We start from the raw sequence: 13,126 nt of genomic DNA on the forward strand, positions 1-13,126 counted from the left end.
TCAGGACAAACTGAGTGCTGAAACTCCAGCCCCTGCTGTCTGGGACATAAAACCTTCCTGCTGCTGCTACAGCCTCTGCCTGGCGACTGTTTTCCTGAATAATTGATATCCAAGGCTGGTGTGGCTGGGGCAGGGATGGAGCAGGGGGTGTGTGGTTACAGCTCCAGGTTGGTGCTGCCAGGAGGACTCCTGGAGAGGGGCCCTGAACAAACCTCACCCCAGATACTGGGGAGAATTCCAGCCAGGGGATCCCCAATTCTCCTCATCAGGTGTTAGTGGGGATTATGGCAAAGTGCTGCAGAAATTAAAGCCAGGCTGGGAGAGCTGGGAATGTTCCTCTGGAGAGGGGAAGGATCCTGGGAGAGCTCAGAGGGCCTGCAGGGGCTCCAGGAGAGCTGGAGAGGGACTGGGGACAAGGGATGGAGGGACAGGACACAGGGAATGGCTCCACTGCCAGAGGGCAGGGATGGATATTGGGATAGTGTCCTGGCTGGGAGGGTGGGCAGGCCCTGGCACAGGATGCACAGAGGAGCTGTGGCTGCCCTGGATCCCTGGAATTGTCCCATGTCAGGCTGGACAGGGCCTGGAGCAGCCTGGGACAGGGGGAGGTGTCCCTGCCATGGATGGGCTCTAAGGGCTCCAACCCAAACCATCCTGGGGTTCCATGAAGAATTATCCTTGTGTTTATCTGACAGTCTGGATGTATAATCCCTCATCAATTGCAGCTTTAACTCTGTGCTCCCTGTGGTAATTCACTCTCAGGCTGCATCCTGCTGCTTTCCTGAAAGCTTCCTGCTTCCCTGGGCTGTGTGCTCGTGCCAGTGCTGCTGCTGAGCTCCTGGGGTGTCAGGGGGACACACCTGGGGTGGTGACACCTGGTCTGATGTCCCAGGTACCTTCTGATCCTGCTCTGTGCTTGGAATGCCTGCCTGCAGGAATGGACTTGAAACCCCAATCCCCTGGAGCCTAAGGAACTTCTCCCCAAAACCTGAGCTGCAGGATTTGAATCCATGCACTGAATTAGGCCAGACTGTGTTTACAGCTAACAGTCACAGAGGCAAACTGTTCCAAGGAGTTAGAGAATCCCAGGATGGTTTGGGGTGGAAGGGAAATTAAGGATCACCTACTTCCTTCCCCTCCTTGGGCAGGGACACCTTCCCAGGTTGCTCCAAGCCCCATCCAACCTGGCCTGGGACACTTCCAGGGATGGGGCAGCCATAGCTGCTCTGAGCAGTAAATATTTTTCTGCTCAAAGATCAAATTTACTGTTCCCCCTCAGCTCAGCATCCTCTCCTTTAAGGAAGGCAATTCCCCAGGATCAGGTGTGGCAGAGCCAGCACTGTGCCCTCTGTGACTGCTCTGGATCTGTGCCACACAACGTCACCCTCGTGACCTCCATGAGTCAGGAGCTCAGGCAGAACTTGCAGTTCTCAGTAAACCAAAGTCCAGGTAAAAATGGGAGTCTCCCAGATCTGCACTTGGTGAGGCAGGGACAGCCTGTCCCAGCACACCTGGACCAGGCTCACTGCTACATGAACCTCTGGGCTTTGCTTTTCAGTCCCTGAGGTACCAAGGGCATAAGGAATAAAAAACCTCCCTATATCACAAGCACCTTTCTAGTTTAATTAGCTGAGTGCCTTTTAATTACCACACACATCATCACAGTGGAAGCTGAAGCAAATCCTTCAAAGGTCTGCATGAGTATAAAACCTCCTTGTGGGTAACAGGGATAGTGAAATCCTTACTGTGAGACACCCATGGAAAAGAGCAGGGCCTGAACCCTCCTGGCATGGCAAACCTGCAGCCTCTGCTTGGGCATGGATTACTCCAGGAGAAATTTACCCCTCTGCAGAGCACCAGCACCATTGATCCCACCGAAACCCTTTGGAATTCGGGTGAAGTGGGGATTAAGTGATGCATACCTTCAGCCAGCCCACTGCACAGGGGTGATTTTCATCTTCAGTGTGAGTTTTCCCTAAGTAAATGGAGCAACATTTCACAGTTATTGCTGGTGTCCATTGATCAGAGAGAAATAAATGCCTGAAAAAAATTCTGTGGATACACCCAGTTCTCAAAATGAAACTGAAGAGGTGAAAGTTCTGCAGATGGTATTTTATTGGCATGAAGGGATGGAAAACTGAAATTTTAAGGCAAGTGGAAAATGGAAACAACAGTTTACATGTGCATGTTATTATCAGTAACAGAACAGTGCTTGTGCATTCAGCCACTCAGGAGACAGTGACTTGCTGGTCCCAATAAAGCCAAGCAGGGCTTTAGAAAGGTGAGTGCAGGAATTAAGCACCTTGAGGGAAGTGCAGCTCACTCACAGCAAAACCAGCTGGATGTTAACTGAGAACACCACACAACAGTCATTTCCTCCAAAACTGTTACCTGCTTCCAGGCACTCCACAAGCAGAGCAGAGTTACATTTGTCAGGTGAATTATTCATTAAATGTCATTTGTTCAGTTCTAGTTCTGACATTAGTACATTAGCAAGTGACACTCCTGGAGTCCCACACAGACTGAAACTTGCAGGATTTAAAGCTCCCTGCAATCCTGAGCCCCTCAAGCATTCCCAGTTATTAGCCCCAAACATTTCTGGTTTCAAACTTAATAAAGCACGTACTTCTCATTAAGGACTATTTACATGCCACGATTGAAGTGTCAAAGTTCAGCCGAGTCTGAGCTATCCCTGTGGAAAAAAAGGGTCACAATTTTTTTCAATGGGTAAAAAAAAAGAATGTCTTTTATTCACACTCAAAGAACAAGCTTTTCCATCCACCCAAAAAAAGTGAATGTTTGGTGAAGTGATGAGGGTAGAATAAAAGGAATCATAACAGAGCTGACTCCTGGCTAGGAAACTGAGGATTAGGAATTGGTTCTTTTCCTTCCCACTAAAAGCAGAGCATTCCCAGTGTGCAGTGAGGGGCTGTGTGCTCACTGCTTGCACCCCTGAGCTGGGAGAGAGCAGAGCCTCAGCAAGCAGGGCTGAGGGGCAGCACAGCCCCTGGCAGGCTGCACAAACCCAGCTGCTCTGGTGCTCCTGGCAGGCTGCACAAACCCTCCTGCCCTGCTGTTCCTAGCAGGCTGCACAGACCCTGCACAGACCCTGCACAAACCCACCTGCCCTGCTGTTCCTAGCAGGTTGTACAAAGCCTGCACAAACCAACCTGGCTCTGCTGCTCCTGGCAGGCTGCACAAACCCAGCTGCCCTACTGTTCCTGACAGGCTGCACAAACCCTGCACAAACCCAGCTGCTCTGTTCCTGCCAGGTTTCACAGCCCCTCCTGCCCTGCTGTTCTGGCAGGTTTCACAGTCCCTCTTGCCCTGCTCCTGACATATTTCACAGCCCCTCCTGCCCTGTGGTCCTACCAGGCTGCACAAACCCTGCTGTTTTGACAGGCTGCACAGACCCTCCTGCTCTGTTCCTGGCAGGCTGCACAAACCCTGCATAGACCCTCCTGGCCCAGCTGTCCCTGGCAGGCTGCACAGACCCAGCTGCCCTGCTCCTGGCAGGCTGCACAAACCCTGCACAGACCCAGCTGCTCTGTTCTGACAGGCTGCACAGACTCTCCTGGCCCAGCTGTCCCTGGCAGGTTTCACAGCCCCTCCTGCCCTGCTCCTGACAGGTTTCAGCCCCTCCTGCCCTGCTCCTGCCAGGTTGCAGACCCTCCTGCCCTGCTGTTCCTGACAGGCTGCACAGACCCTGCACAAACCCTGCTGTTCTGACAGGTTTCACAGCCCCTCCTGCCCTGCTGTTCTGACAGGTTTCACAGTCCCTCCTGCCCTGCTCCAGCCAGGTTTCACAGCCCCTCCTGCCCTGCTCCTGAAGGTTTCACAGTCCCTCCTGCCCTGCTCCTGAAGGTTTCACAGCCCCTCCTGCCCTGCTCCTGAAGGTTTCACAGCCCCTCCTGCCCTGTGTCCTACCTGCAGGCCGGAGATGGCAGCGGGGTACGGGGACAGGGCGGAGGGTGCGAGGTTCCTGCCCAGCAGGGGGGTCATGGGCGTGGCACTGGACGTGTGCGTGGCTCTCCAGTACGCCTCCAGGTACTCGGCCAGGTGCTCACAGGCGTCCTCCAGCTGGTTCTCGTCCAGGATCACGTCAAACATGTCCTGGGCACAGGGACACAGGGACACAGGGCAGTCATGGCCGTGTGACACGGGGCTGCAAGCACTGCTGGGCACACTGGCAGCTGGAATTGGTCAGGGGGCAGCAATGGGAGTGGGGAGAGCAGGGAACAGAGAGAGAGGATTCTTACAGGAGCATGGAGTGACAAAGGGGATGGGGTCACACTGACAGACAGGCTATGGGAAGGAATTCCTGCTGGGAGGGAGGTGAAGCCCTGGCACAGGAGCCCAGAGAAGCTGTGGCTGCCCCTGGATCCCTGGCAGTGCCCAAGGTTGGATGGGGCTTGGAGCAGCCTGGGACAGTGGGAGCTGTCCCTGTCCATGGCAGGGCTGGCACTGGATCAGCTTTGAGGTCCCTTCCAACCCAAACCATTCCATGATTCCTTGGCTGGAATAGAAAATGGTACAAGTGGGTTCAGAAGGTGACCAAGAGCCAAAGCCCTCAGGAGTCACTGCACACTGTCCCTGGATCCATGGCTGTTGCATGAGTCCAAAACTCCTCAACTGATTTATTAATTTCCAGTGCTGATGCCCCTAAAAGCATTCCCAGAGCAGTGAGGGCAGCATTCCTGCCCAGGGAGTTCTGCAGACAGCTCCTCCATCCCTGCCAGAACCAGCAGAGCCTCGAGAGAAGCACAGCCCTGTTTTCAGCAGTTCAACTTCCTATCTCATCTCTAATCTTAACTTTGCAAAGTACTCTGAGAACAGCACAGGAAATGAAAAATAAGTGCAGGTGCTGTGCCTGTAAAGGGCAACCAACACTAACCACAGGCTGCTCTCTTCCACCTGTTTTTACAGCTCTCAGAGTAAGATTCAAAATAATAAAGCATTTTTTTTTTCTTTTTTAAAATTTATTCTCTCTTCTCAGCATGGCAGAGAAGAAATTTCCTTCTTTGCCAGCAATAATCAGAATATTCCCAACACTGCATCCCTTGGTCCAGTTCAGTGTTTATTGCTCTTCTGCTCCTCTCTTATTTACTGCTTTTACTCTTTGCTATTCACCCACATGTTGATGCACCACACATTCCAGTCTATCACTCACTTGTGGAAGAAGTTATCAATTAAAACACATTTAATTAGAAAATACAACAATGTGGTTTGCTTACATATACTTTGCTTTGCAAAAGACTGGAATGAAACACCTGGGAGTGTTTTCTAAAATGAGGAATTACACTGGATTTTGGACATTTCACTGCACAGTAACACTGCAGCCCCTCAGGATGTGCCTGGAGGAGCTGCAGCCCTGGCAGGATCCTGACTGACTGAAAAAAATGAAAAGAGAATAAAACACTCAGGTTTTCTCTTGCATTAAAGAGTTCTGCTCATCCCTCAGCTGGGCTGGTTCTGTTTCCATGGATTTGGCAGGAAATCATTGTTTAGGGAGATCCCTAAACATGGAGTACAGCAGCTCCTCTGCAAGATTTCCTTCCCTGCACAGAAGTCACCCCCAGCTCCTGGTGACACTCTAGTGACACAAGTGGCCTTTCCTGAAGAGTGGATCATGGCCACTGTCCTCTGCTATGTATTTTGGTTTGCTGCAGAACCACTGTGTACCTGAGAGCAGCAAGAGTTTCAACTTGTAGATATATCCCAACTGTATTTTAATTAACTAATGCAGTGTAATTTTAGGCATCTTTTAGACCAGAGGGGTTTGTACCCTCTCTTAGCATGGGCATGAATCCAGAAGTTTTAAAAACCAACAAGCAGAAGGAAGTGTTTGTGAGCAGTGGACTGAAGGAGGTACAGTTTGTGATTCCTTGAGCTCTGACATGTTCCTGCACTGGAGTTCCTGGAGTTCTGAAATATTCCTGGTGTCCTGCAGTGCCCAACAGCAGCCTGAGCAGCAGCAGGGGCAGATTAGCAAGGAATTAATAATGAAAGCAGTTCCTGAGCTCAAATATGCCCAAAGAGACAGCTATTTTTACAATGTCTAGACATGCAGCACCAGCTCATTCCTTCTGGCTGCCTCTCAGCACAGGAACAGAGTGAGGACTGCATCCTTTGCAAGGACCTTCCCTTTAAACAAACCAAATTCTCCTCTTGCAGGAATCTGAGCTGCACAAAGGATGAAGCAGGAGAAAGGGAGCACTGCCTTTGCTCCTAGCAATGTACTTTTACCTAATTAAATCATGGGCCAACTTTCATTTCAAGCCAAGCCAGACTGTCACCTCTCAGAGATCTCAAAGTCAGCAATCACTTCCTGCCCATCACCAGTGCAAAGTGCTGAGCTGGTCTGGGAGCAGCTCCTGGGCAGGGCAGGCTGCAAACAGCCTGGGAGCAGGGCTGGGTTCAAGGCTCAAACCTGGGACTCTGACATTGTGGAGGCTTTTCTGCTCCAGGTGGGGCTTCACCTGCTTGCTTTCAGCACTGGAATGCAATTCCAGGACTGGCTGTTGAGGCAGAGTTTAGTAAATCTGGGGGTGGAAAATTCAAGTGCCACAATGCACCCAACAAGCTGCAGCAGCACACAGATTATTTCATGGAATTTGGGAATCCCACGAGTTGGAAAGGACCTAAAAAAACATTTAATGCACCCCTGCCATGGGCAGGGACACCTTCCACTATCCCAGGGTGCTCCAAGCCCTGCCCAGCCTGGCCTGGGACACTGCCAGGGATCCAGGGACAGACAAAGCTGCGCTGGTACTTCTCTCATTCCAGCTGATGGAAGAGGAAATCACTGTACAAAGAGCAAAAAAACAAGGCTGTGAAACTCCCAGGGTTGTGTGTGCAGGTGCCAGAGGAAAGACCTTTCATACAGTGTGCTGCTCTGTGTGCAAGCTCAGGGTAAACACCACAAACATCCAAACAGGGACAGCTCCTTGGCTCACACAATCAGGAGATGGGAAGGGATGGGTTTCAGAGGGATCACTCTGTTCTCCAGGACAGTTACAGCTCTGGTTGGGTTAGTGGGACCTGGGCAGCTCACAGGAATAACCCATCAGCATTTTAAGAGATCACAACTCAGTAAAAGATTCCATGTGAGAAGTGAAACCCAGCTGAGCTCTCCAGAATAGGCTGCACAGAGAGGCTCTCACTGCCCTGAGGGGTCTCTGCACTCCCAATATCCCACACAGATCCCACACAAAGCCACATCCAAGTCCATTCCCACTGCCCCTGTCCCAGGAACCAGCTGTGCCTTTCAAAACTAAACCCAAGTTTGAGCTGCCCTGTCCAAAGCCCTGCAGAGCCTCTCCCACAGCCCATGAGCCCTCAGGCCTGTGCTCCATCAGCAGGAATTCAGGATTGCAGGAGAGGAGCAGGATCTTTGATCAGGAGCAGTGCCTGTGCTCTGCTGAGGTGGCTGGGATGGCCTGGGATGAGGACCAGGACCAGGATCAGGATCAGGATCAGGATATGGATCAGGATCAGGATCAGGATCAGGATCAGGATCAGGATATGGATCAGGATCAGGACAAGGATCAGGACCAGGACCAGGATCAGGATCAGGACAAGGATCAGGATCAGGATCAGGAGCAGGAGCAGGAGCAGGACAAGGACCAGGACCAGGATCAGAACAAGGACCAGGACAAGGATCAGGATCAGGACAAGGATCAGGAACAGGATCAGAACAAGGATCAGGATGAGGATCAGGACAAGGATCAGGATCAGGACAAGGATCAGGAACAGGATCAGGACCAGGACAAGGATCAGGATCAGGACAAGCACCAGGACCAGGATCAGGACAAGGATCAGGACCAGGATCAGGACCAGGACCAGGACCAGAACAAGGATCAGGACTCCCATGCCTGCACACACCCTTTCCTTTCCCTTTCACTCCCTGTGCATTGAGGCCTCTGCAGCCTCCTCTCCAAACTCAGACTTTGTCCCTCTGGGACCTGGAGCTGCACAGATGATGTCATTTGCTAATGAGCAGCTCTGTTGTCCCCTCCACGTCATTGCTGCCCTGTCACCCTGCCAAAGACCAACACAAAGCCAGGGCAGGAGATAAGCAGGATGAAAGTCTGCAGCACTGGGTGTCTCAGGAGTGCAGGGCTGTGTGAGCACCACCAGGGAGGGATAATGGATGGAGCCAGCTCAGCACAGGGATCAGCACAGCAGGAATGAGCAGAATTCCACAAAGGAGGAGTTCCTCACCCTCTCCCCTGTACTTACTGGTGGGCATTGTGCAAGTTTATCAGCTGCCACCAACTGGACATTCAAGTGTTTGCTTTGTGACTTCCCTCTGGACTTGATCAGTCTCTGCAAAACCTGACAGGAGGAAAGGGCAAAAGGTGAGTTTAAGGATCATTTATCTCCCTAAAGCTCAGCCTGATACCTCCCTGAGGGATTATCCATAAAATACTGCCCTTGAGCACCCCAGACCTTTCTGCTAACCCTTCTGAGAACTGGGTACATTTCCCTCTGGATCATGTTTGAGCCCTTGGAAAAATTTCAAATCCATTTTTGCTTTATCCCACTTTAAGTCCTACGTTATTTCTGACAACAGAGAAGCATGAAAATTGTATTTATACAGAATTATCTGGATTTATAGATGGACTGCAGCACACCACCAGTACATTATGTCACTTTTCCCCCTTTTCAGGTGCAGATTCCACCCTGCCCTCCTGGTCCCCCCTGGATTTTAAGGTGAGGAATTACCTTTGGAGAGGACACCTTCACATGGACAATAATTGGTGCTAGGGATGTCTTGATAAGCTGTGCAGGGTGATTTATAGTGTCTGCATCCAGCACAACCAGCTGTAAGGACCTGGCCAGCTCAAAGATTCTTTCAATCTCACTCTGCACTTCAGCTGCAAAGGAAAACAAAGCAGGTGACATCCCAGGGACAGAAACATCCTCACCCACTTACTGTCACAGGCTCCACATGAGAACTGATGGCACTGCCATCAAATAACTGTTAGCTGCACCTCTAGTGAAGCAGTCACTGAGGATGGCACAGATTTGGAATTTGGGTTCTGTTTTTTTTTTTACCAAACCCAGCTCCTCTTAGTTCCTGGGATGGTGTCCCAGAGAGCAGGATATTGTGATACATAAATTTCCACCCTTGTGCAAGGAAGAATCACACATGCACAGAAGCATCAAGGTTGGAAAAGACCTCCAAGACCATGGAGTCCAAATAAAAATTCCTCAGGCTGCTGTTCCCCAGCAGCCCTGACACTGAGGACAGGGGCAGGACCCAAAGTCTCACAGCCACACAGCAAAATCCAGCTGTAACTGCTCAGCATCAAACACAAAACTGGTCCCAGGGTCAGGAATGACATTTCCTTGGCTGGACAAGTGAAAGCTCTTTGGTTCCCTGTGATGTGGAATTAAAAGCACAGGGCTGGGAAGGAGGAGGAGCTGTGAGGCCAACTCAGGATTATGCAGTAAAATGCTGTGGACACATTTAAATCTGCAGAGCTGATGGGATCTTGGGAATGGCTGGAGCTTGGCCATGGATTTTGATTTCAGGGGAAGGTTCTTCCCCCAGAGGCTGCTGGGGCTCCCAGGGAATGAGCAGTGCTGGGATGCCCAGGGTGGGATTTTGGGGTGATCCATGATCCTGTGGGTCCCCTCCAGCTCAGATTCCATGCTGTGCAAGGCTGGAATCCCTCTCCTTGTGTGTCACCACACCCTGAGCTCCTGGAGCTGAGCAGTGCTGGCCCTTACCCAGGCTGGAGCGGGTGTTGGAGCGCTCGATGATCGCCCTCTTGCTGGGGTTGTTGAGCACAGACCTCTTGGCCAGGGAGATGTCAGCTGTCACTCTGGTGATGGATATCCTGCAGGAGAGCACAGCACACACAAACAGGAGTGGGGTTTGCAGCCACAGCCCATTCCAAAGGGCACACACACAACCAGACAGGCTCTGACACGTTTCCACAGGAGTTATGGCATCATGAAAGAACAACTGAAGAGGAGTGCTGGGTGACTGGGAAGGATTTCTGTTCCCTGAGCTCTGGGCTGCAGTTCCTGCTATTTTCTCCTCCCAGCTGGCTCATCTGCAGGGATTTCCACAGTGCTGTGAGTTATGGGAGGCTTGGGGCACTCAGTGTAGCAGCACTTCCCTCAGTTACACCAGGAGTAAAGCAAGAGTAAACAGGGAGCTGTGCCAGGGGCTGGGATGAGCAGGAGAAAAGGAACTGGAGCTCTCTGGGCTGCTTGAACTCAAGTTGAACTTCACTGCACCTCTTTCACTTAAGGGAGGTGATTTATTTTCTTGCTGAGTGAGGAAGATACAAAATGTTCCAAAGACCACACAATCCCTTCATGTAAAATCCATTCAGGAGGCCTGGGAGGAGTGAGGAGCCAGGAGAAATGGAAAGAAAGCAAGCTGGGAATGAGCAGAAATTTTCTAAGTGAAAATTTTCTGCTGCAGGGTTAAAAAGAAGTGCAGTTATTTTTCTGCATGCTACGTAAATAAATGCATTGCCAGAAAATACAGTTCAGAATTTAAAATGGGTTTAAACCAGGAGTGAATGGATTGTGGGTCTTGGGCTCACTGGCCAGCAGGGGAGGTTGCAGTTACAAAGGAAGGAGCTGGCAAAGCCAAGGGAATTCAGAGGCAGGGAAGGGGTCAAGGCCCTTCCCTGGACACTCAGCTCCTTCCCTGCTAACTGCACCTCTCCCAAAACTGCAAAGAGATGGAAAGAAAGAAAGAAAAAAGAAAAAGGGAGGGAGGAGAAAGACCACAAAGCCACCAAAGTTGGCAGGAGGACCAAGAAGCAGCTTTTCCCTGAGCTCCTCAGAGCTAAAATCAATGGCTCAGGCTGCTGGTGGCACTGAGCTCCAGCTGCTGGAATTTCACACTCCCACCTGAGCCAGTGCCAATACTGCTGATGGAATTAGCACTTCCAGAAAAGCCCTTGAGCTGAGCAGCTCAGAACAGGGCAGGAGAGGAGATACTCTGCACAGAAGTTGATCATTAAATGTTGTCTCTGAGCTGTTTAGGGTCAGTTCAGCACTGCCACCTCCTCACTCCTACAATCCATCAATCCTGCTGCAGCCCTCCTGCAGAACATCATTTGCCCTGCCCTGGTGCACTGGGTATTTCAAACCTGACTTAGTGTTATATATTACCAGAGGAGCTTCTTTTCCCAGCTGGAATATCCTGAACTACCTGGGAAGGGCAGAACATCCCAAAGGTGCTGCAGACACCTACAAGCCCAGCAAGGAAATCCAAATTTATTCTCTACAGCTCACCAGGAGATGCTCCAGCTGAAGATGAACCCTCCTTACAATTTTTTTTCTGTGTTTTAATTCTCAGCATTTCCCCCTTTCAGTATTGTTGCCTGCTTAAGGCAGTCAAAATAAAATCTTATCTGAGGAATATTTTAGAGCTGGTTTTTCTTAGCTGTTGGGAAGACACTGAGACAGAATCCTTGTGTTAAACTAAGAAATGCTAGCCCAGCCATGGCAGAAATGCAGACATGTGCACCCCTAGTAACACATGAGCTGTGTCCCACTCTCCAGTGGTGACACAAAGCCAGAAAAATCAGCTTTGATCATGCAGCATCAAAAAAAAAAAAGAAAGAATTCACTGAAATGTCAGTAACACATGGGCAAAGTAGCATGAGAAGGACAGAGTTTCTCACCTCCCATCAAACCTGTGCTTCAGGAAGTCAAAGAGAGCTTTCTGCATCATGTCTGTCACCTTGGCAGAGGGGAGAAGATTGAGCAGGGGGATGGACAGGGAGAGAAAGAAGCCAAAAGGAAGGAAAGAGGTGAGTAGAAGGCAGGGACCCAGCCAACAATCAACACCTTGGATGGGCAGAGCCCACAGTGCTCAGTGAGAAATCCATGGATTGTCCTGACCCCCTGCTCCAGGTGCAGAGCTGTCCCTCTGTGCTCCTGTCCTGAGCATTCCTCACCCCTTCCTCACCCAGCACCACCCCAAAACCTCAGAACACAGCACAGCACACAGGGGGATGTGTGCTGCACTCACCCCTTCCTCACCCAGCACCACCCCAAAACCTCACAGACAGCACACAGGGGGATGTGTGCTGCACTCACCCCTTCCTCACCCAGCACCACCCCAAAACCTCAGAGCACAGCACAGCACACAGGGGGATGTGTGCTGCACTCACCACTTGGGCTTTTCCCACACAACATTCTCAGATTTGGCTTCAGACCTCAGGGTGAGATCTGTCATGTTGGGACTGCTCTCAGAGAGGGATAACAGCAAAAAAATGGGATGTTCCCACATGTGAGACAGCCCCAGGAGCTGTCATCTCTGCCATCTGATTTATTGAGCAGCTCCCATCCTTCCCAGGACAACTCAGGCTGACAATTATCAAAGCCCCCAGCTCTCCCTGCCAGTTTATTTCTCTCATTCCAAATTATTCCTTCAGCATATAGCCAGAAAAAAATAATCAAAATAATCCCCCCCCAGTTGAAGCATTTTTGTTATTGGAATTAATTCTCTGTGTTACCATTGCCACACATTTGTATGTTCAAGGTGGTCAGTGTTGTTTTCTTTAAACAAACAGCCAGGGTGGCAGATGTGGAGAGGGTTTATGAACAAACAGCCTCTCTCCCCTCCAAACTCCAGAGGTAAATTGATCTGTGCTGCAGCACAGAGGGAATTTACTCCTGTCAAAAACTTCCCCATCAATGAAAAGGCAGAGAGCAGAACATGAAGAACCTGCTCTGCTGAGCTCCTCACATAAAAACAATTCCAGAACTGCACTGTGCCAGGGCTCTCACCTCCCAAAAAGAACCATTCCAGGGTGGTTAATAACATCCTATCAATTACTGACAGCATTAATTAAGCTTAATGAAGTGCAGCTTGGATTTTATGTTCATTTAGTTCCTGGTTCAGCACTGCCCAGATGTCTGAGCTCCCTGAACTGCCCTGCTCCAAGTCTCTGCTGGTTTAGCACGTGGTAAATGCTCACCTGAATCTGCAGCAGCCTCAGAAAGGCTCCCCTGGTTATCTGGGCACTTTTCCTGCCCACTCCCACCTGGGCAATCTTTTAGGAGGGTCAAAGGTTTCTTTGCAGAAGATTTGAATTTATTCATAAAGTTAAAAAAGGAGAATAAGGAAGCTCCTCCAAATGTT

The 13,126-nt window shown here is 50.5% G+C and overlaps 1 protein-coding gene across 6 annotated transcripts in view; it reads right to left on the reverse strand.

The window, feature by feature from the left end:
- Positions 1 to 13,126, reverse strand: part of LOC116998632 (voltage-dependent L-type calcium channel subunit beta-4) — a 76,232-nt gene that overhangs the window by 955 nt on the left and 62,151 nt on the right. For 2 of the 6 annotated variants that reach the window (XM_033064607.1, XM_033064609.1), the window contains 5 exons: positions 11,661 to 11,719; positions 9,739 to 9,848; positions 8,728 to 8,879; positions 8,242 to 8,337; positions 3,928 to 4,113 (listed from right to left, as the gene is read on the reverse strand). In XM_033064607.1, coding sequence (XP_032920498.1) covers positions 3,928 to 4,113; positions 8,242 to 8,337; positions 8,728 to 8,879; positions 9,739 to 9,848; positions 11,661 to 11,719 — 603 coding nt within the window. Of the gene's footprint in view, positions 1 to 1,922; positions 1,976 to 2,527; positions 2,693 to 3,927; positions 4,114 to 8,241; positions 8,338 to 8,727; positions 8,880 to 9,738; positions 9,849 to 11,660; positions 11,720 to 13,126 lie in introns of those variants that run through there. The other 4 variants (XR_004418440.1, XR_004418441.1, XM_033064610.1 and 1 more) reach the window with 4 other exon arrangements.

Source organism: Catharus ustulatus, chromosome 7 (assembly GCF_009819885.2).
Source record: "Catharus ustulatus isolate bCatUst1 chromosome 7, bCatUst1.pri.v2, whole genome shotgun sequence".
NCBI classification, from domain to species: domain Eukaryota; kingdom Metazoa; phylum Chordata; class Aves; order Passeriformes; family Turdidae; genus Catharus; species Catharus ustulatus.